The sequence below is a fragment of the Nicrophorus vespilloides genome, unplaced genomic scaffold (genome assembly GCF_001412225.1).
Source record: "Nicrophorus vespilloides isolate i.1.1-1 unplaced genomic scaffold, Nicve_v1.0, whole genome shotgun sequence".
NCBI lineage: Eukaryota > Metazoa > Arthropoda > Insecta > Coleoptera > Silphidae > Nicrophorus > Nicrophorus vespilloides.
The window spans coordinates 12,815-35,526 of record NW_017097925.1 but is presented as its reverse complement, the minus strand read 5'-3'; the positions used below and the strand labels follow the sequence as shown (position 1 = coordinate 35,526).

At 40.0% G+C, this 22,712-nt stretch overlaps 3 protein-coding genes across 9 annotated transcripts; 2 read left to right on the top strand and 1 right to left on the bottom strand.

Moving 5' to 3' along the window:
- Positions 1-346: 346 nt before the first annotated feature.
- Positions 347-4,581, top strand: LOC108561374 (protein argonaute-3-like). 2 transcript variants are annotated; one of them, XM_017919276.1, is made up of 6 exons: positions 347-1,007; positions 1,104-1,385; positions 1,789-2,445; positions 2,505-2,698; positions 2,756-3,358; positions 3,423-4,581. In XM_017919276.1, exons 1-6 carry the CDS (start codon positions 473-475, stop codon positions 4,521-4,523), a joined length of 3,372 nt encoding a protein of 1,123 aa, XP_017774765.1. In that variant the 5' UTR covers positions 347-472; the 3' UTR covers positions 4,524-4,581. The 2 variants fall into 2 exon arrangements, with proteins under 2 accessions (XP_017774765.1, XP_017774764.1); XM_017919275.1 differs by having other exon boundaries at positions 347-1,385.
- A 430-nt stretch (positions 4,582-5,011) lies between these two features.
- LOC108561373 lies at positions 5,012-22,452 on the top strand. 3 transcript variants are annotated; one of them, XM_017919273.1, is made up of 22 exons: positions 5,012-5,422; positions 6,721-6,807; positions 11,791-11,959; positions 12,030-12,175; positions 12,236-12,391; positions 12,712-12,817; positions 12,880-12,986; positions 13,041-13,247; positions 13,302-14,127; positions 14,330-14,556; positions 14,609-14,797; positions 14,865-15,035; positions 15,182-15,289; positions 15,350-15,613; positions 15,672-15,873; positions 15,930-19,984; positions 20,099-20,581; positions 20,649-20,738; positions 20,793-21,140; positions 21,201-21,361; positions 21,593-21,761; positions 22,224-22,452. In XM_017919273.1, the coding sequence occupies exons 1-22, from the start codon at positions 5,414-5,416 to the stop codon at positions 22,251-22,253; spliced, it is 8,310 nt and encodes a 2,769-aa protein (XP_017774762.1). In that variant the 5' UTR covers positions 5,012-5,413; the 3' UTR covers positions 22,254-22,452. The 3 variants fall into 3 exon arrangements, with proteins under 3 accessions (XP_017774762.1, XP_017774761.1, XP_017774763.1); XM_017919272.1 differs by lacking the exon at positions 21,593-21,761 and adding an exon at positions 21,880-22,048 and having other exon boundaries at positions 5,018-5,422; XM_017919274.1 differs by lacking the exon at positions 21,593-21,761 and adding an exon at positions 21,880-22,048 and having other exon boundaries at positions 5,089-5,422; positions 15,930-16,330.
- On the bottom strand, positions 6,544-10,464 carry LOC108561375 (myoneurin-like). Of its 4 annotated transcripts, none has more exons than XR_001891014.1 (5): positions 10,048-10,464; positions 8,592-9,880; positions 8,001-8,080; positions 7,818-7,944; positions 6,544-6,667 (listed from the first exon to the last, which is right to left on the bottom strand). XR_001891014.1 is itself a non-coding variant. In XM_017919278.1 (4 exons), exons 1-4 carry the CDS (start codon positions 10,213-10,215, stop codon positions 7,940-7,942), a joined length of 1,542 nt encoding a protein of 513 aa, XP_017774767.1. In that variant the 5' UTR covers positions 10,216-10,464; the 3' UTR covers positions 7,016-7,939. The 4 variants fall into 4 exon arrangements, 2 of the variants coding, with proteins under 2 accessions (XP_017774767.1, XP_017774766.1); XR_001891013.1 differs by lacking the exons at positions 6,544-6,667; positions 7,818-7,944 and adding exons at positions 8,151-8,290; positions 8,431-8,529 and having other exon boundaries at positions 7,999-8,080; XM_017919278.1 differs by lacking the exon at positions 6,544-6,667 and having other exon boundaries at positions 7,016-7,944.
- Positions 22,453-22,712: the final 260 nt, after the last annotated feature.

The following is a 22,712-nucleotide window of genomic DNA, read 5'->3' as shown; positions in this document are numbered from 1 at the left end:
ATTAGGATATCTTTATAATTATTAAGATATTTGCACATATAATAAATAATAAATTTACAAAAAATCAATATCAGGTAAGTAGGGGGTTTACTCAAAACCAAAAAACATGGCAAGGGGTCTACGACACAAAAAAGTTTGGGAACCTCTGCTCTAAAATAAAATTTAAAAACGCCAGTGGTCCATAGCTTCAGATTATAGATTTATAAAGAGAATATAGTAATTGGTTGGTTGGGGTATCACATATCCTGGCAGACTATTAAAGTAATTGTGCAAAGTAAAATCTATTTCAGAATAAAATAATTAAAATGTATTGTAATAAGTATTATTTTGCAAAACAATGTATATATAAGAATAAAAATGTATTTTTATTTTAGGAAAGAAGAAAAATAAACAGAAGAAAGAGGCTGAGTCTGCTCCTGTAGAAGATGTTGTTCCATCAAGTGCTGTAGATGAGTCACCTTCCACTTCTTCAATGGATACTGTTAAAGATGATGTTGTCACAAGAGCATGTGATGATGACAATGTTGCTGCAGCAAGTAAACCACCAGCCCCTCCTGTCAGTAAAAAATCGAAAAAAGGCAAAACTAAATTCAAACCTATTGAGACAGCATTGCCGACAGTAGTGCAGACGAATAAACCTTATGAGGATCGCGGATCTGGGGATCACCAGCGACAAACTTCACAAGAATCTCTGAAACCTAGACAGGAGCAACAAGCATGGGCCAAAGTGCTACCAACTCCGAAACAGGTGCAGCAAACACTGCAGGTCGCCCAGCAAATTCCACAAGAGTCTCCGAAACCTAAACAGGAGCAGCAAGAAGCGAGAGGATGGTCGCAGGTCGGCCAGCAAACTCCACAAGAATCTGCAAAGCCTAGACAGGAGCAAGCAGCGAGAGGATGGGCCAAAGTGCTGGCACCTCCGAAACAGGTGCAGCAAACACCTCAGGTCGCCCAGCAAATTCCACAAGAATCTCCGAAACCTAAACAGGAGCAGCAAAAAGCGAGAGGATGGGACAAATCGGTAACACCTCCGATACAGTTGCAACAAACACCGCAAAAGCAAATTCCACAAGAATTACCAAAACCTAAGCAAGCAGCGAAAGGATGGTCGCAGGTCGGCCAGCAAACTCCACAAGAATCTGTACAGCCTAGACAGGAGCAAGCAGCGAGAGGATGGGGTAAATCGCTACCACCTCCGGAACAGCAAAGACCGCAATCTGCAGAGGCTAAACAGGGGCAAGTGACTGGTGCATGGGGTAAACCTGCAGCAAGTACTAAGGAGCAGGCACCTCCAAAGCCTACATGGGGTCAAGGCAATCCAATGAAACAAGCTGCAGGACCAACTGCAACAGCTCAACCCAGCAAAGGACCAGTAGGACCCATAAGTAAGAAACTGCTCTCCATTATAGTTCATTACTAAACCTCCCGACACGTTATTGTTTTTGTAATTAAACGTAAATTTCTTTCTGAATTAATTATAAAATTACGTGTATACACTTTCAATTATCATTTATAATATGCACACCTTAAAATTGATGATTTGGATGAATTTGCCATGAAACCATGAACATGCGTACTTAATAGCGTCTCGATCAGATAAGGAAATTCATTCTTTGCGTTGGCCATGTTCCGTTACATTTTTTGTACTGATCGTATAGGTTTGGATATGATATTATAGATATGAAATTTCTATATAAGTTTCAAAATTATCAATTTTGTTGTGGTACAACAAAACATTGTATTCAATGTTTATGATATAATAATGTAAATGAAATATTTATCCTGCAGGTTCTACTCCGCAGCAAAAAGGAGACTCATCGTCTGGCGGCACGATGGAGAGATATCAATTACCTCCAATAAATATTCCCAACAATTACGAGTTGTTGGTGGTACCTAATCATCCGGGAAAACTTGGTCAGGCCATTCAAGTATATACAAATCATTTCCCGCTGTGCACAGGAAATGTAAAGACTATATATCAATACGATATCAACATTACGCCGATGATGTCGAAGGGCATACAGAGAATAATAATGGAGAGGGCGAGGTCCGAACACTATCCGCGATTTTATCCGGCGTACGATGGACGCAAAACTCTGATTAGTCCGGCGATGTTGTTCAAGGAAAAGGAAGCTGAGGTTACCTGTGATTTTACGCGAGTAGTCGCTATAGGGGACAGGAAGCAGACACAGTTGGAAGAAGATATACGCCAACATTCTAACGCAATGATGTCGAAGTCATATACTATTTCGTACAAGGTTGTAGCAACATTGAATATTGACAATTTCGGGGGTTTCTATGGCCCGAAAGCAGGCAAAGAAGTAAAGATTGAGAATAAGAGCGTTGTCCATGCTTTGGAACTGGTTTTGAGACACACGATGTCGAATGTACACATTCCAGTCGGACGATCTATTTTTTACAAGCCTGATAAGCAAATCATGCTTGGTATGGATAGTTTTATATTTATGGGTGATTTTAAATTCTAAATTGTGAATACTTTTCAGGTAGCGTGTATTGTTTGTACAGAGGAATATTCCAGTCCATAAATTTGGGCTGCAGTCAAGCTTATTTGAATGTAGACGTTGCTAATAAGGGATTTCCTATTCATGGATCTATGGCTCAAATATGGGATACGCATAAAAATGAAAGCGGTAGAAGGCAAATAACTACCATTGACAAGTGGATTAAAGGATTGAGGGTATTTTCTCATACCATATACAAAACAATTTGATAATATTAAATTTGCGTTTTACAGGTGCTGGTAAAATATGTATCGTCAGATGGAGAAAATTCACGTGTTTACAAAGCGTTAGGATTTGGTACGGTTCCTTCTAAGGAATTTTTCAATCTAACGTCAGGCGAAAGTATGTCTGTTAAGGATTACTTTCTGAAAGTTAAAAGAGTAAAGTTATATAGGGACGATCTGCCGTGCCTGAAATGTTCTGCCGGTAAAAATACTGTGATGATACCTATGGAAATGTGCACTGTTGTCCCAGATCAGATAGTCAACAAGAAGATGGCCGCTGATGAGACCAGAGATATGATAGCCCGTTGCGCTACAAAATCAAATCAACGAATGGAAAACATTATGCAGAATATACGACGTGCTAATTACTCCAGTGATCCTGTTATAAAGAATTTCGATTTGAAAGTCAGCGATAGACCGCAACTGGTTAATGCTAGAATTTTGCCAGCACCCGTGGTATTGGTTGGGCCGGGCGATCGTGATATTCAGAAGCCGTCCAAAGGCGCCTGGAGGCAGAACCGAATGAAGACTACTGCAACCATTCGCGAATGGAGCATCATCATAGTTGATGCTTTTTGCAATGATGCTAGTATCCAAAACTTTATAAAATTGGTAAGTTTTCTAAATGTTTATTTAGAATTAATAGTTGCTATAATCTCATATTTTCCTATTATAGTTCAAGGTGAAATGCAAACAGTACGGTATATCTCTAATAGGACAATCTCCGAAGGTCCAGAGAAAAGAAGTTTCCAATAAACTAGCAGATATTTTCAAGTATATTACTAGCGAAGATTTAGTATTTGTCGTCATTCCGGATGACAATATGGTATACTCCAGAGTGAAGACGGCCGCAGAGATCATGAAAGGTGTACTCACGCAGTGCATCAAGCAGAATACCATGAAGAACATGAAGGATTCGACACTCAGCAATATTCTACTGAAGGTGAACGCCAAGTTGAACGGCGTTAATCACGATATAAAACCGACGTATCCGCTTCCGCCGAACACTATGTTCATGGGCGCAGATGTGACCCATCCCAGTCCGGAGAGCAACGACACGCCCAGCGTGGCTGCAGTCACCGCGTGCCACGATAAGTCCAGTTTCAAGTATAACATCCGGTTCCAAATGCAGGCGCCCGGAAGGGAGCTGATCACTAACTTGGACGAACTGGTCAAAGACCATCTGATGTACTACAAGGAGTCAAATGGCACGTTCCCGCTCAACATCATCTTCTACAGGGACGGCGTATCCAATGGTCAGTTCAAGGATGTCCTGAATTACGAATTGACCGCCATCAGGAAAGCGTACAGCGCCCTCTGCAAAACTAAGCCTTCTATAACGTTCGTCGTGGTGCAGAAGCGTCATCACACCAGACTGTTTCCATCTAATCTGAAATCAGAATATAACGTGGACGTCGGTACTTGCGTGGACTCAGAGATAACCAGTCCAAATTGTCAGAACTTCTTTTTGGTCTCGCACACCAGCTTCCAGGGAGTGGTGAAGCCGACCAAGTACGTTACCCTTTGGGATGACCACAAGTTCAGCAACGACCAACTCGAGTCCATCACGTACAGTCTTTGTCACATGTTCTCGAGGTGCACCAGATCCGTCAGTTATCCGGCTCCAACTTACTACGCTCACTTGGCCGCCGCCAGGGCCAAATGCTATGTACACAACATCGTATTCGATCCTAAAGATCTATATGAACATCCAGAAAGATATAACGTTCAACTGCTAGAGAAGATACGCAAGAACTTACCCATGTATTTCGTCTAAATATTATACCTTCTAACATTTATATATACATATTTTGAAATTTATATATTGGACAAAGGTATATTGATAACTTCTTTATAAAAAAAAATAGGGTTGATTGATTACTTATTCCTATAATATATTTTTTTGTTATAATATAGAAACTATTTTATGCAAACATTAATTTTAAGTTCAATAAATCATGTTTATGCTAATTGCTGCAACCATTTACTATAAATACGTTGAGCTCCAATTGACTACTGAAACTGTTCGCTAATTGCAACTACTATTTACTTTCAATATTCGATTAATATCTATAATTGCATTGGCGATTAACAATAGGATTTGTGATATTTAAGGAATATCTCAATCATAATGATGCGCGCCCTTTGAATACCACACGGAGTGATAAAAGGAACTAAATATAATTTGATATTTCGACCAACGAACGAATATGAAAGAAGGCTCCATTTGTTGTCTTGAGACAAGAATAAGAGAGAGTGTGTGTGTGTTTGAAATGCAAGCCAGAAGTTGTCTGGATAGTTATTTAATGAGTGCACCTTCCGTCTGTGTTGGTGGCGCGTTCAAGAAGGAAAAACAGAGACGTGGACCGTAGAGACGGGAATATCTAGGGACGTATTTTTAGGCCGACTATTGGCAAGGTGACAAAAACGGACGGGCTAATATTAGCGAGACTGGCCGTGCATCCCGTAATCCCAATAGAGAGGGAAAAAGATGAGATCGGTGTGCGTGCCGATGGCTTGCGGTGGTCCACGTTGAAGAACAATATTTCGTTCGAAGAAGACCCGTGCAAAAGAAAGAAAGAACACCAGCAGAAGAGAATCTCGCGGTTCATCCGACCGGCCGGAAGTTACGTTGCGTCGCAGAGGAATTCGCAACAGAAGTGAAGAATGAACAACGTAAGTTATCCGAGGAGTCGCATCGCATCGAGACGCCGAATTATTATTGTTCCGTTTCTTACAAAACAAACTGTGTTAACAAAAAGATCGTCATCATTGCCCGGTTTTGGATATTATCTAATGCGTATCTCTAATATCTTCCATCCAATCAACGACTTGTCCCAATTAAAAAGCTTGTAGTCAGGGGGGAAATTGCCGATTTCGTGGCGCAGCAGCAAATATAAATACGCGATTATTTAAGATTGGCCGGTGCGTCAGCGACGCCCGAAACGCATTGCTCTGCAGCTTTGCGTGGTCCAGGATGGAACATTTTTTATTTATTTTTGTTTTGGAATGGAGTGGAGCAAGGGATAAAGATTTCCGTCCGGTTTGTGTGCATCTCGCAAATACGGTTTGGGGGCGACGGAAACGCATTGTGAAACCTCTTCCACCTCATGTGAATGTCCGCAAACAAAACCAACACTTGGCCCGTTGCCAAACGACATAAAATGGAACTGGAACGTGTACCGGATTAGTTTTTCCGGCATTTACCTCATTACGAAATCAATTTTCGAATGTAAATAAATAACGTCATCATCGAAGATGGCACAATTACGAATATCTACGTACAACTACCACTTAGTTATTATCGAAATGAATCAGCTTTGACATATACAAACACACAGACATATTTTAAAATTAACTTTGTATATAATATTATATACAATTTCTATTAGTATCTGCAACTCTACAACGAGTTTCTTTACCCGCGCTTATTGTGAGAATATTTTTGGTGTAAAGGCTTTTCTTGGATATCATTTCATTTATAACCAGTTTTCAAAGTCATCAATGTACTTACCACAACTTACGTTGCTTAACTGTACTAAACATAAATTGATATAAACTGGATAAATAGATAATAGTTGAAGTTATTACTATTTACTTAGTATAACTATTTAAATTCCTGTTTTCTAAATATTAGAAGAAAAGTTAAATATAAACATACCTTCATTGTATTTCAATTCTCTTATATCCTTGAACTCTATAAAATCCCCAAAACATTCTTCAAGCTGAAATTAGAAACACGCGAAAATACATTTAATATTTTTATTATATTTCGTGTTTTCTTGTTTGTTTGTAAAACTGTAAAAAAAAACTACAAACCTATAGACACATAACATTCGTTTGATTTTTTTCTCTTTCTGTGCCGGGTCGAGGCTTCGTCGAGTTTTCATTTAAGCACAACCGTTAAATCTTCTAAACAATCTAAAAGAAAGATATGATATTAGTATGTTGATATTTTGTTCTTGTTTTTGTAGAAAAAGAATGAGACCAAATGGCAGCCAATGGCAATCTCGAATCCTTCAACTCGATTAAGGATGGCGAGGAACATGCCGCAATGGGTGGTAAGTGTCTTAGACGAAGTGAAATCGTTTCAAAAATAATAATAATGATGATTTGCTTAAAATATATATATGTATGTATATAACTATATATATATATCGTTTGTGGTGGATATACAATAATCATAAAGCGGTTACAAAGTTACAATATTATGTATATGGCATTGTCTCGAGAAAATTATAAAAGAAAATATTATAATGTTTATGTATGTATATATGTAAACTGTTTAAACAAATTGAATATATTTATATATGTATATTAATTAAGTTAAACAGTCTGATGATAAAACGAAAGAGATGAAGAAATGTTGAACTTAAATCTAATAGGTAATCAAGCAACAACATTCACTCGTCAGATGCGATTTACTAGATCCAAAATTGCTCGATGTTTCACTTTTCTCTCTCTCTATTCCCTTCGGAAACGATCCAATTAGAATTTCTTTCCCTTAAACGAAATGAACTTACACACTAAAATTATCACAAATGCAGTTTTTACCACTCCTTGCTTCGCGAAGGAACGAGGTGAGAAGAAAACGAATTCATCTTTTTGGACCAAGTAAAGATGCGCCCAGCACAATCCAACAACAAAATATAAACTTTGTTACTCTCTCGTTTTCATTTCTATTTTGCTTACACAAAAATAATTCACTTTCCATAGTTCGTCTTTCCCTCATATATCATCTATATACAAATATATATAATCGATTCTGATCATAAAATATCTTTTGAAACTTAAACAATCATTAATCATGTATGATAGAAATATAAAATAGTGATATGCATTTAAATGAAGAAATAAAAAGTGAGTAATTGTATGTTTTTGATTCTTTAGGATTATCATTATCATATAATGTTTATCATCTCTCCGACCCTTATCGACTCATCATGATGCATTCTCTCTCTCTCTCTCCCTCCCTTCAGAAATCTAATACTTTTTTCTTTCTTTTTTTTTTGATTGAAAACGTAATAATAGATCGTAAATGAACTGCACTCCACCAGTTTCTCAAACTCACTGTGTAAATAAATTGTCTCAACTTATTTTGTTCAACAAAATGAAAACCAAACATCCGTTTCTGTTATTCCATACAGTAGAGTGAAGAGCAGCACTTTTCGTTTCGCATCTATCCTTCTTCAGCTAACCTGGAATGGGATCTGGTGTTAGTTCGTGCCGGATACTTAGTCTAGCATGAACATACCATTGTCCACCTGTTTTATCCTCAATTCCATGGCAGGCTCCCTCATGGACGTCTCCAGATACGCACTCACATTATCTATGCTATAATGAATCACAAATTTATTATCGCTGCGGCGCAAGTCGCGGCTGTAAGTAATTTCCGATTTGCTACCTGAGAATAGTCCATAACAAACCTAGATGGTTAAACAAGAAAATCCAACCCTGGACGTCTCTTGGTTACTCTGAATGAATCAATGCGAAAACTCCTCCCCCTAAGCTTCACGATAAGTGTTAATTGATTTGCACGATTGTCTGTAATGTTAGTTTGATTTAATTAGAAGACAAGGATGAATTCACGCGTACACGCAGTTATTAGTCAAACCAATCCCTGAACACATTTTCCTTTCCTTATCTTTTTTTTTTTTCATAAACAAAAGTAAAAATTCAATTACCTAATCTATGCCAAATATGTGGTTTGATCTTCGAGAAATTTGGACAGCCCTATAACAACAACAGCGACCGCAATTTGTAATGTAGCAGTTTTCGAATGCCTTATACAAATTGGAAATTACTTATCAACATCAAGTGTGTGTGTATCAGGTTAGATAATTACCACATCATATCGGTCCCATCGTCGTCATCATCGATATCCGAGTGGTCGTAACCGAGCTTGTCGATCATATCGATCACCTGCGTTTTCAGCGGTTCTATTTCAGGCTTGAAGATCTTCCTCCGCCACTCGCCTTTCCGGTCGTGCAGCTTCCTGTGGAGATTCAGATAGGAGGTGGTCGAGAACATGCGGTTGCAGATATCACACTTGGCGTTCTTCATGCCCTTGATGAAGTACTTCTTGCGGTTCGTCGAGGACTTGTGCTGCTTGGCCTGGTGCCGGATCAGACCCTGGTTCGAGCCGAAGCTCCTGTCGCATTTATCACATTTGATCTCCTCCTCCGTCTGCGGTTCCGGTTTCACGTCGATTGGCGGCATCAGATCGTTGATCTTCGGACTGTTCGTCGCAAAGTCCGTCAGTGTGATCGAGTTCGTGACCAGTTCTGACTCGATGGAGTGTTGAGATGTGTGGGACTTGTAGGACTCTTTGGTGGCGAATTCCGCACTGCACAGATCGCACTTGTATGGGTACTGCGAGCTGTGCACCTGCTTGATGTGGTTGTTCAGCACTTTCAACGATTCGAACTGGATCATGCATTTCTCGCAGTAGTACTGTGACTTGTCGGCGCCTTGAAAGAGGAAGTGACCGGAATTAAAGAACTCCATCTTCTCCTCGTTGGTGTAGTTGTAGTTCTCGCTGAGCTTCGGGAGGATCGGTCGGAAGTTGTTTGGCTGTTGAAGCGGCGGAGGTGCCGGCTTCGATTCGGTCGTCTTCTCCGATTCCATGTTAAAGTCGAGTGGGTCCACTTCGACGCTGACCTCCTCCGTTTTTGTGTCGTTCAGCAGCTTGGAGACCTCATCGGGTTCGGGCTTTTTGGTATCGTTCGGTGGAGTTATGATGACCTGCGGTACTATTGGCGTCTTGGTGCTGATCACGTTGCTGGGCAGCAGATTGACGAAGACGTTTTGAAAGGAATTGGCTTGGTTCGTGAGGATGATCTTCGTGATAGCCGGATAGATCTGCGGCTCGCTGGTGACTACCTTGACGCCGGTCACCGTCTTCTTAGACGCGACTTTGTCGTTCTTCAGTAGGTTCAGGTACTGGAGAACAATGGGGTCTTCTTTTTTGGCTGCGACCGCTGCGGCCTTCTTTTCCTTGGCTTTCTCGATTTCGACCAGATACACTGTCAGCGCGGCCGAGGACTGCACGCATTGCTTTCGGAATTCCAAGGCTTGATTTAACTTTTTCACGCACTTCTCGCACAGCAGGAGCCGCTTATTCGCAGACCAATCCTTGAACAAACCGAACAAAAGGCAACGATTCAAGTGAAAAGCAACAATAATGAAAACAACAAAAGAAAAAAAGACAATAACGAGACAACGCAAAAAATAAAAGACTGCTCTCGCTACAACGCGATCAAGTAGCAGTGTTTTGGTTTTGTTTGTTTTGTTTTTCTTACCACTTCCGAGACGAAGGACTTTAATTTCTGGACGATCGACTGACATTCCTCGTCTACTTTCAGGTAGTCCTTGCAGCCCTTGTTGCTGTCGAAACAAATGTAACAGAAATCGGCCGAGTTACTCATAATTAACACTAATTTCGCGAATTCTCGTGCGAACCGCAGCATACATCAAGAACGGCCGGCAGCCATTTTGTAGCACAACATAACCTTGCAAAAGGGAAACGCAACGCCGATGCACCCAGCAGCGGACAAGTGCATTGACTCTTCACTCCTCTTCTATCTTCGAAGCTATTGTTATTTTCGTGTTTACTTCATTTGTATGAAGCGATTAGGAGGCGAAAGACGCGAATCTCGTCGCTATACAAAACTCACTCACATCTCGCATCGAAGGGAATCGCAAAGAAAAAAAACTTCCGCCGTCGTCGCAGACGTCTCTTTCTTCTCTCGCAGCTTTTTCTTATGAATCAATACAAGACGCGACGCATCTTTCTTTCGATTGTCAAACAACAAACGAAACAAAAACAAAGCGTGGTCAAGGATGTCTGAGAATGCACCAGCTTTTAATTAAACCAAAGCCCGCCGCAGCCGTCGCCGTCGCGCGCGATAAAGACCTCTTTTATTTCGCATTATTTACATTTCTTCCGTTCAATTTACACACTTCGCAGGACACTCCATAATATTTACGACACCCAAACAACAAACATACACACTCCATAAAAAATTTATCATGCTCTTATTCATACTTTCAGATTTCATTTTATATACGTATTTTCGCATCATACTAATTGATTTACAATACAATTCATCAATTTAACATTATCCATTTATTAACACTATTATTAGCGTGTTATACAATAAGTACAGACCAAATCTCCCATTCCCACAGCATGCTTACATTTTTAAATTTGTTTGGTTACCTAGGCAACGGAAACACGTTTCCAAGTATGCGGCGGTGTAGGTTAAACCACAGACTAGTTGCATCAATTAACATTACAAATAAAAACAAAACATCAATTTAATTATGTACTGTATTCGCAGCTCGCAAATACGCTAGATTATTTAATTAAAATAATCAACGTCAAGTGTATATTGATGCATAATCTAATGCAAATAACCTTTTCTGTTTAGCAATATATAAATATTTAGAAAGAGAATGATACGTATTCGCCATTAGTAAAAAGGCCATTGACCGAAGTCTTTCAGTCTATAAATATTCATTTCATTTGTATCGTATATTTTCATATGCAAATTTACTCGAACAAATTATAATTTTAACTTAAGAAACTAAATCTACATATGTAATTATCATGTATTTTTATAAAATAAGATATTGCGAAAAGTTATATAATAAATATTTGAGATGTTAATTTTAAATATATAAATGTATAATTTATAGGTTTTCGTAAAAGAGAAAAATCTTCAACCATTTGAATTTTATGGATAATTTTGTTAAATCTAAATTTACAGAAATCAATGTACTTCACTTCACATACATTTTTTGTATTAACATTTAATGCGTAAATGTAATTTGATGCAGGCTTTGTTTGTGCATTATATTGTCATGTACTGGCAGTTTCTACTTGTGAGTCACTGTTTATTTTCAAATTATTTCATAATAACGTATTTATTCGTTTATCAAAAAAATGATTCACTTGCAACCACATTACATTAAATAACAATTATTTCTTGATATCTTTGTGTAAACATAAAGTAAACATTTTTTTATTGTTATCGTTGCAGAATAAAACTGGTGGAGGTCCTCCACCTCCGCCTGTACCAGACGATAGGACGAAATCTCTTTCGAGATCGTCGAAGAAATATCAGCAATCCAACGATCCTGATTACGAAGTCATCGATTTCGGTCAGCAGTACTGCAACGCGCCACCGCTTCCAGCAAAGAACGGCACTCGTAGGTTTTCCACATAAAAAAAAAATGTTAATTTTAACATCGGCAATTTTTAACACTATCCAATGTGCAGATACCAACAAGGGTGATGGAAAGCACTGCGAGCTCTGCGGATCTTCAATCCCTTCGGTCAGGTGCGAGCAATGCGTGCAGATCTTCTGTCTGTCCTGCGATGATATGTTCCATCGTCATCCGAAGAGGACCAAACACATCAGGAGGGTGAGAATATTTTTTTTGTAGTTTTGAGGTATTATTGTTATGAATGTCTTGATGTTTTAGACCATCGACGTTCATCGGCAGCCCCTTCGACCGCCTCTTCCCCCGAAAGGAGAACCCCCGGCGCCTCCGCCCGTGCCACCCCCGAGAAGACGTCGCGCCGGTTCGGTAGGCCCGAGCCCTTGTCCCAGCCCAACGCCGACACGTGCCTCCAGCCAGGTAGGCATGCAATTATGTTGCCTAAAATAATTAATAATTTCAATCATCGATATATATATATAATACACGAAAACCTCATGCGAAATGTAAAACAAAGGAAATACAGGAAACTTGTAAATATACATTAGCCTCACACTAAACAAAGCCTTATTTATTTATTTATCTTTCTACTCTACTTGTGCGCTTCTCTGATGTGACTTTTATTTATTATTTTTACTTGTTTTTGTTTTCTTTCTTTTGTGCTTCTAATAACGAAGTGGGCAGGTGAATTAATTGATTAATCAAAGGGCGTTTGAAGCGATAAACCGGGCGTTTTTCAGGTGAGCTCCACCCTTCCGCGAAAGGATGGAAGCTTCTCGACCATCAAAGACAAGATGGGCAGTTTGAAGCGCATGATGACCAGACCTTTACCACCGACGCCGACAGGTGAAGACATCGACAATCGGATCGTGATTGGTTAATAATGGTGTTTTTGTTGATGGTTACAGGAAGAGATTTACCTAGTCCGTCACTTCAGCAGCGCTACAAACAGCACCAGGAGTTCATGCGAGGCACGTCTCCAAACATACCGTTAGCCGTATCAGATGGATCCAGGGTAAGAATTATAAATTTGATCCGTAATTTGTGTATAATTTATTGCGTAAATTAGGGTTCGAGCACTGGATATCCGGAATGGGAAGAATGGAGTCCTAGAGGAAGATCAGGAAGCATCTCCAGCGCCGACCAGCTGAAACCCTTGCGGAAACTGAGCAACACTTCTTGTCCGGGTGGTGGTATGATCAATAGCGCTTCCGTTATGGATTTGAATAACCACCACCTTCATCACCAGATGCCCGCTTTTAATCCAATGCATCAGGTTCGATCGGTCAATTTTGAATTGGATTTGTAATAATTTGTATTGCGTTTACAGTCGATGGCGCAATTGAATTATTGCTACCCGCAAGGTCCGCCGCCGCAGATGTGGATGGACCAATTCGCTATGCAGCAAAACGGAAGTAACATGAGCTTAAACATGCCCGGATATCCGATGAACCCGATGTGGATGGGCACCTGGCACGGTCCGAACATGTACCCGTATCCTGGTCCGCAGATGATGCCACCACCACATCCGCACGCTTCCCGGCCCGCCTCGCCGACGCACAGCGTCAAATCCAGAAAGTCTCACATGAGCAGGAAGAGCAGACTCAAGTATAGCGACGAGGAAGAGGAGGAATCGGACTTTGACGATCGCCGTTCGATGTTCAGCGATCGCAAGTCCGGAAGATTCGAACGTTCGCGCACCACGTCCATACCCCGGGAAATGTCTTCACGTCGAAGCACCGCGGATAAGTCGGAAAGGGGAAAAATCAACAGGAGAAGCATCAGGGAGGATTCGAGCAGCGAGAGCAGCGTCGAAGAGGAACCGCCGAAGATGCCGTCGAAGACGGCGCCGAAGCCTAGCGGTAATTGGGAATGCGAGCACTGCACCTACGTGAACGAAGCGAACACCAAGGTGTGCCTCGTTTGCTGTAAAACTGCATCAAAAGTCCCCGAAGAAGAATCGGAACCGGAACAAAAGATCACCAAATCGAAGAAGTCGGAGAGAAGCAACAGGTCGAGTGACGACTACTCGAAGGACTACAGTGAAACGGAGTCGATGCTGAATCGCGTCGGCAAATTGAAACTGGAAGTGCAAGAGAAGCAACATCAGCAGCAGCAGACGCAGCAACAACAGAAGGGTGTTGAGGCGAAGAAAGGTAGGAGTAGAAAGATTTCTTTTTGGCCGGGCACCAAATTCACTTTTTAAGAAGCTAATACAAAAATGATCTTTCTCTATATATTATACATATATCTCTGTGTGTGCGTGTGCTTGATTCAATATATGTGTGTGTGTGCAAGTGTTTCGTTGTTTCTCCTTATCACCTCCCCGTTTTGCTATAAATCAAATCTTGTTTCCAGCGGAAACTGATGCGGCAACTGAAGAAGTGCCTCAGCCTAGTGTTACTAAAAGTGCTGAAGTAGTTGTGGTGCATAAAACGAGTGTAGCGGTGGGCTGTTCACCGCCCAGGGAAATTATTAGTGACATTAGCAGTGAAACCGTAAAGATCAGTGAAGAAAAACAGTGCGAGAAAAAGATCAGTGCTTCGACTGGAACATCGCCACCGCCCCAGAACATGTCGACACAAGTAAATACGAAAGCAATTTAAAAAAACAAATTAACATCATCCGATCTTACAGACATACGAAGATGTCCAGACTTTGGTGGAGCCAAAAAAGGCGGGCAGATCGAGCCGAAAATTCCGTGCGAATCGCAAAAAGGAGCTACAGCGTTCCAACTCTTTGCACAACACGCTTTCGCCCTCTGAAAACGAATGGAATTTCACTAGATCTTTGAGCAAACATTCGTTGTCCACAGATGATTACCAGGTCTGCCTTGATCAATCGATTCGATAAAAAAAAAAATGGATTAATAAGGAGAAAATTCAATTTTTAGAGTCTGCCAGGTTCTCCGCCGAGGGAGCAAAGTCCCGACTCTTACGTCCAGGAGGATTATTACGAACGGGATCCGAGAATGGCTAAGATCGGAAACCGATCTTACTACAGCATAATGGATCTGAGGAGGCCCGAATTGTACCGCAGACAGAGTCACGATTTCGGATACAGGGTAAAATTTGCTTAGAGAAGATGAATAAGGTTTTTGTTGTTAGTCTGAGGTTATTTCCCTTTGTCTTATTTCCCTGAATCTGTTGTGCAAAAAAACAAAGAGATGAATATATTCGAAAATAATAAATTTGATTTCGTTGCTTGCAGAATTCCCCTTTGATGCGCAACAAGTCCGAATCGTTTTATCTCGAAAAGGAGCCCTTCCATCACGAAACAGTCAAATCTCAAGGATTGGAGCTAGTTAAACTGCTTAGGGTAATTTAATACAATAGTTAGAATCATTTTTATTTATGTTTTATTTAAAATTTAATTTAGGAAGCAGAACAGCATAAATACACTGCTGATGAAGTGCAGGCGGCTTTGGCCCACTGCAAGGATGACAACCCTATTGATTGGTTGAAGCTGAATTGGTCTGCAACGGTGACCAGCGTTCAAACTTTGGCCAGCCAATTGGGAAGGGAAGGACCAATTAATATCATTGGAACAGTTTCGGAAACGGAAGCAAGAGATGCTTTGCGCAAACACAAGGGGAACGTGTGGGATGCCGTCCACGAATGCGTCGATCAACGCCAAAGAAAGGTAATAAAATTAAGAGCTTCAAGTATGTTGAATTAATATCGAATTGATTTTTTTTTAGTACGGCGAACTCGCTTCAAAAGGAGACTTTAGTCGCGAGGATATTGTGACGGTATTAACTGCCCACCACGGCGATATTGAGGCTGCGTATCTTGAGCTAAGCAAGACGCAATTGAAGCCTTTTCTCATGAGGATTTATGGGCCTCCTGCTACTGGTAATGATAACGAGGCTGGGGCTCCGCTTCCTATAATTAAGGGGGAAGGTAAGTTCAAATAACGTGAGATTATAGATAAATCTGACGTATTATTTTCCTTTCAGAGGTTGTAAGTAAGAAAGATTCACCACAAGCGGAAATAGCAAAAGCGGTGAGTCCAAAATCTAATCAAATCCCGACAGGTATCGAGGACGAACCTCAACCCCTTCTCGAACCAACAATTACAGAATTCCCTGCAGAAACGGTGAAGCAAAATGTTGCCATTAATACAACGAATCACTCAAAACCTAATCCAGAGCACGAACAGCCGGAATTTGAAGAGAAACCTTCATCGCCCGAACCCGAAACTTCGATCGAATCAAGAACCGAATCGCCTGTGCATCAGAACGATGCTATTGAAAGCGAAAGATCTGAGGGCGTGTTCCAGCGTATGTTCAAAACCTTCCAAAACATCGCGACGAACAGTTTTCAGTCCTCGCAACAGCAACGCAATGAGGAGTTAGACGTAAGTAATTCATACCCTGAAAGCAACTCATTCCATCATCACACGAACGACGAAGAAGAGGACGTCCTCAATATGGACATGGACCAGGTAGAATCTCTGGTCATGGAGAACCTCGAGTTAGTCAACAGTTTGCCGATGCCTCCAGAAGCAGAAGAGCATCTAGAGATTGATCACAGTGAAGTCTCCATTAAAGTACCAGAAGAGCAACTCCAAATTGATCAAGTTCAGGCAATGGAAAAACCTATTACTGATGAAGTTTCTGCAACGACATCGACCGGTGAAGAACAAGGAAACAGTCTGACGGTTGAGAAGAGAGTTAAGGAAAATTTGGAGAAAAGCAGCACGGTTATACGGGTAACGGAAAAAGGGAACGAGTATCAAATGAAGGAAGAAAATAGTGATAGCGAGACGGAATCCAGCTCTGATTTCGAAGATGCGCCAGGCGACAATTCGAACTCACATTTAGAACTTGATTCGCGACTGAAAGTTTACCGAGAGGAAGTTAAAATTGTTGAAGCTCCGAAGGTCAGCACTTTGAGCATCGTCTTGAAGAGCAGTGTCAGGGAAACTGCGTCGATTTCAGAGGAGAAGATAATTATTGAACCTGAGCAGCATAAAACGCATCAAGAACATGTTGCTCCAGAAAATAATGATACCGAAAAAACAAACACGAAAGATGTGGAAATAATTACGACTGTTGATGAAGACAAACCTAAGAAGCGTAAGAAATCGAATTCAACGAAAGCGTCTACTTCTGAAAGTACAAATTATCAATTAAAAGATAACGACGATTCCATAATCAAAGAAACACCTAAATCTAATAGTATTAAACACAGAAAATCATCGCATATATCAGAGACATCTTTGCAAATTGAAGATACTTCATCACCTAAAGTAATTTTGGTTGAATCAATTAAACGCGATAAATCAAATATGATAAAAGAATCTGCAGCAAATAACATTAAACAAAGCTCAAATTCCGAAAGTGAAGTTTCTTCGTCGCAGATTGAAGTCAGCGATTCTTCCGAAAGTGAACAATCATCATCGCAGTTTCAAGGAACGTCGGTGTCTGAAAGTGAGCGATCTTCATCGCAATTTGAAGAATGCAACAGTCCGAAAAACTCTATCACGCAAAATGATTCATCCAATGTAAAAATAACCAATTCTCAAGAAATAGAATCGTCGACATTTTCTGAAAAGACTACTCAGGACTCAAATGTAATTATAGATAATCCCAAAGAAGCAGAGAATTCCTCGAGTTCTCAAGAAAATTTAACCAAAACTCAGAGACGGAAAAATCGTAGGGCTAAAGCGAAGCAAGCGCAATTAAATCAGCAGAATTCTTTAGAAAGTTCGGAACAATCGGATCAAAAAGTTGGGTCAATTGAAACCAAGGAAGAAATTAACATTGCTTTAACGAATCACGTGAACTCGATTCCAGTGCAAGAAAAGTTGAGTTTAGAAACGAAGACCGCCGAAATTGCAATAGCTTCAACTTCAACAAATCACGTTATAACTAACACCACGAAGGAAATTTTGAGGCAAAATTCGTCGGAGTCGCAAAGCTCTTCCAGCGGCGAAAAGCGTAATAATAGAAAGAGAAGGAGACGGAAGAAGAATGGTAAGCAAGCGGTTATTGTGAACGAGCCCGAAAAAAATAAAATTAAACAGGAAGAAAGTATAACTTTGGAAGAAGTTGAGAAGACAAACATCGCTCAGACACTAAATGGTAAAGAAAAAGTTGAAGTGGTAATTAAAGAAGATTTCGTGATTTCTGAACAAGTTTCTGAGAACAACAGCTTTTCTGAGGTAGAATCTGATGAAATTTGTGAAGTGGAAGTTAAAGAAAGTGGAAATTCAAATTTTGAAACAAATAATATTGTTACTAACTCTAATGGAAATGTAAAAAAATCACAGGATAATGAAGGTTTTGTTAAAGGCAAAAGTAAGGAAATGAAACGCAATAAGCGTGTGCAAAATATTAATTCAACAGATGTTTCAGAAATTGGAAATGATAATAAACCTACAAATATTAAACAAAATGGAATATGTGAAAATTCTATAAATAAAAAGAAAGAAAATGGTATAGATAATAATCAGAACGTATCCACTTCTAAGAATACTATAGAAATAGTGAATGTTGCTGCAGCTTCAAATGAAGTTCCAAATGGAATTGAAGATAATTTAGCTAAGACGGAAATTGTTACGGATTTATTAGAAGAAAATAGCAGTTCTAAAAGAGTCCAAGAATCTAAAGTCACGAGTAAAGGGAAAGGAAAGAATCGTAATAAGAAGCAAAATAATGTTGAGGAATTGTCTGTAACAAATGAGTCTTCATTAAATGAAGAAAACGTGGAAAGTGTTGAAATCATTAGTCAAACTAAAATCGTTCCTACTACTCAAGATGAAAATGAAACAGGGAAAAGAGTGAAAGGTTCGAAAGTAAAATCTAATAATAAGGCTGAAGATGTAGAAATACATACTGAATGTGTTGTAGCTTCCAGCATTGAGATGACAAATGGAAATCTAGAAATTAAAGAAAATGTTATACAAACTGAAGTTAATGAAATGCAAGCACCTGTTATTGTTTCCAGTGAAGGAAAGAAATCTGTCGAAACTAAAGAAAAAGGTAAACAAAATAAGAAGAGGAATTCTGAAATTTTAAATGTTAATAAAAGTTCTGAGAGTGCTACAAAATCTAATTCATCTAATGAACAAAGAAAAACCAAAGAAGTAAAATCTAAGGAAATCTCTTCGTCTGCTTCGTGCAGTAAAAGTGATTCATCTAATAATAGTTCTGAAAGTACAAAGAAGTTAAAGAAACAAGACAATTTTGATGCAATCCCAAATAAGAAACTTCTGTCATCTACGTCCGAGGAATCCGAGGATTTAGAAGAAGCAACTAACAAAAATACAAGCAAATTAGCGAACGGTGTCAGCACGAAGAGCGTAAATATTGTTACTCGGCCATCGAAAATACCAATTTCCCGGCAGAGAAATGTTAACAAAGAGCCGCTTGTTACTCCGAAGATATCGAAGATTCCGATAAGGAAAACCGTCAGTGTAGTTAACGTTTCGACGAACGATTCATCAACGTCCGAAGAAGAATTGGTGAGCGCCTCAAGCGAAGACGCAATGGTCACCAAGCACGGAGAAACCCATCAGATAGCTAAGGATATTCAGAATTCTATGGACACGATTAAGAAGTTCACGAAGATGAATTCGATGGACTCGACGACTAGTTCAAAACAACTCTCTTATACGAAGTCGCTGGACAACGATAGCGATTCATCTGTGTCAGAGAGTAATCTGGAAGAGTTGCTTTCTGGGGAGAGTTCCGAAGATTATGATGATTTCGAGGAGGAAGACGAGAATTATGTTGATGATGGAATGGGAGCCAGGTTACAGGAGCTGAGCGAGAAAGTCGTGCAGTTGACGACGGAGCTCGTGGAAAACAGTATTATCTACGATGAAGAAGAAGAGGATGATGATGATGAGGAATATGAGGAGGAAGAGTACGAAAGCGGCGATGAAGATGATATAGTGGATGATATAATTGAGGAAGAGGAGGAAGAGAAATTTGTGTTCACCGAACAGTTGACGGCCAATTTGAATGTCGAAATTAGACAGCCCACAGAGAGAGAAGTGATGGAGGTAAAAATGAAAATCATACAAGTAATTTAATTCATTCGCCATTCCATTTACAGTAAAATAACTACGAGGAAACACTTGCTTTCAGTTGTTGAAATTTTCTTTTCTTTGATTTAGCGTCAAGCGCGAAGGTTGCTGGCCGAGGGTCAGGTGCAGACGTACGAGCAAGCCGAACTTGCGATCAGTCTGCTCTCTTTGAAGTTCGATTTGGAAGAGTCCCTAGAAGCGGTTCAAGGCTGCAGCACATTGGATTCCGCGTTGGCCTACCTGGAGCAGGAATGCGAACTGTGCGCCGGGAAATGTGCTATGAGCAACATGGTCTCGATGCTGAAATGCGTGCACAGCTGTTGCAAGGAATGCGCGAAGAACTATTTCACTATCCAGATCACGGACAGAAATATCATGGATTGCATCTGCCCGTTCTGCAAGCATCCTGAACTTTACAGCACAGAAATAACCGAAGACGAAGTTTCCGATTACTTCGGAAACTTGGATATACTGTTAAAGGGAATCTTGGATGAAGCTGTTCACGAGTTGTTCCAGAGGAAGCTCAGAGATCGTTTCCTCTTGCAAGACCCGCACTTCAAGTGGTGCGTCCAGGTATGCTATCTTCTTTTAATATAGTTAATCTTTCATTATTATTAAAATTATGTAATCTTAATTACAGTGTTCCTCTGGATTCATAGCGAATCCAAGGCAGAAGCGTTTGATCTGCCCGGACTGCAGATCGGTGACTTGCGCTAACTGCAGGAGACCTGTAAGTTGTTGAAGATTTAGTTTGTATGTGATGATCTAATGATCGTTATTCAAGTGGGAAAAGCAGCATGAGGGAATCACCTGCGAAAAGTTTGCTGAATGGAAGGAAGGCAACGATCCGGAGAGCCAGGCGAGCGCCGTTCAAAAGCACTTGGCCGACAATGGCATCGACTGTCCCAAGTGCAAATTCCGATACTCTTTGGCAAGAGGCGGTTGCATGCACTTCACCTGCACGCAATGCAAGCACGAGTTCTGCTACGGTTGCTACAAGCCTTTCACGATGGGCGCCAAGTGCGGCGTCAGTGAATACTGCGGAAAATTAGGACTGCACGCGCATCATCCAAGAAACTGCTTATTTTACTTGCGAGACAAAGAACCCGAAGAATTGCAACATCTATTGACCGTAGGATTTCTTTTGGTATTTGTTATGTTAAGATCTGAAATTGCATTGAAATGATTCCAGACAAATAAGGTCAAATTCGATAAGGAAGGGCCCGGTGACAAAGAAGAGAATGCAGTGGCGCTCCCCAAATGTCCCATACAATTGCAGAAGGAAACTCCGGCCGGTCTTTTGGATACAGTTTGTAACAACGAAGTTGTGACAGGTCACGCAGGACTATGCAGGTAATGTATACATCAAAACTAAATAATTAATAATGTTTATAAAATTTTTAATTCATAATTTAGATTTTCATATTTATGTTGAAGTTGTTCATACGAAAAGTAAAGTTATTGTTTATTTTAAGGATATTCCAAGTTGTTATATGGATTATTAGCATTCATATATTTTACATATGACAACTTATTGAATCTATTGACTGTAATTTGATTGGTTCAACGTTAATGTAATTGCAGGAATCATTACATAGAGTACCTATGTTTATTAATTAGGAATAATAGGATAGATCCGTTGCCTCTGTTGAATGCGGATGATTTAGAGACTGTTGTTCGGAGGGCGGCTAGAAAACTGCCCCCGAACGCTTACGGAACACCTCGAGAAGTGTACAGGCAACGGCTTAGTCAGGTGCCTAAAAACCATCATCATAGTAGTTCCTAACACGCATTTTTTGTTTGTTTGTTTGTTTTTGTTTGTGCTCTCGTCTTATAACTCTAGTTGATTTTGATTTGTTTGTTTGGGTTAGGCTGCACTACATCGAGTATTTAGTCGGGCTGATTGGTAGACACAAAGTGGATCCGATTAATATTCTGGATCTAGTCGAAGTCACTCAAGAGCTTCGGCGCCGCGGCCGCGAAATCCCCGCCAGGCCTCCCTCCACCTCAGAATTTCATTATAGACAAATGCTCTCCAAGGTAACAACAAATAGACATTAACACTATCTCTAGTCAATACGTCCGAACGCTTTTCCGCTTTCTTTGCTTTCCAACAAAAGAGACTAGTGCAGCCATGCCCTAAAACCGTATAAAAACGCAAACTACGTTGAACAATGAATACAAAATAACATCCCTAACGGCTCATGTATTTTAGATCATCGTCGAACATGTACCACTCGAGTGAATAGAAGTCTTGAGGCGATGGAACCCCCGAAAAATTCATGCACCGATGATGGACGCATCGTCACCACGACCACGTTGCACCAGTTTCCACTACGCTCTTCCCATAGTTTGTGGTTGATATACAGCTAAAATTAATATTTTTTATTTGATTGCGGAAGAAACAGAAGATGATGTTTTAGTTCTTTTTTTATAAATTATAAGATTTTTCCTATTTGCGGAACACCGGAACACGCCAACATATTATGAATCTTAATACTATTTATTATTAATATTGATTGTTTCTTGTAAACTTTATAAATACATTGTACTTATTATCACTTACTTAATTACCCAATAAAGTTTATTAGAATTTATTACATTAAGTAAATAGTAATCAGTTTAAACATTCAGCGCCAAAAGACCTGAACTAACTTGAAAAGTTTTATATTACGGGAAAGTATTATAGGCAACCAAACAATCA

What these genes read in the sequence shown, in the direction of transcription:
- LOC108561374 (XM_017919275.1), top strand. Translation starts at nt 473, where the DNA reads ATGGATACTGTTAAAGATGATGTTGTCACAAGAGCATGTGATGATGAC. An exon ending in TGATAAGCAAATCATGCTTG is followed by an intron (nt 2,446 to 2,504) that starts GTATGGATAGTT and finishes AATACTTTTCAG; the next exon opens with GTAGCGTGTATTGTTTGTAC. An exon ending in TCCAAAACTTTATAAAATTG is followed by an intron (nt 3,359 to 3,422) that starts GTAAGTTTTCTA and finishes TTCCTATTATAG; the next exon opens with TTCAAGGTGAAATGCAAACA.
- LOC108561373 (XM_017919273.1), top strand. An exon ending in TCCAGCAAAGAACGGCACTC is followed by an intron (nt 11,960 to 12,029) that starts GTAGGTTTTCCA and finishes TCCAATGTGCAG; the next exon opens with ATACCAACAAGGGTGATGGA. An exon ending in CGACACGTGCCTCCAGCCAG is followed by an intron (nt 12,392 to 12,711) that starts GTAGGCATGCAA and finishes GGCGTTTTTCAG; the next exon opens with GTGAGCTCCACCCTTCCGCG.
- LOC108561375 (XM_017919277.1), bottom strand. Translation starts at nt 10,215, where the DNA reads ATGCTGCGGTTCGCACGAGAATTCGCGAAATTAGTGTTAATTATGAGT. An exon ending in AGTCCTTCGTCTCGGAAGTG is followed by an intron (nt 9,881 to 10,047) that starts GTAAGAAAAACA and finishes GGTTTGTTCAAG; the next exon opens with GATTGGTCTGCGAATAAGCG. An exon ending in GATGGGACCGATATGATGTG is followed by an intron (nt 8,530 to 8,591) that starts GTAATTATCTAA and finishes AATTTGTATAAG; the next exon opens with GCATTCGAAAACTGCTACAT.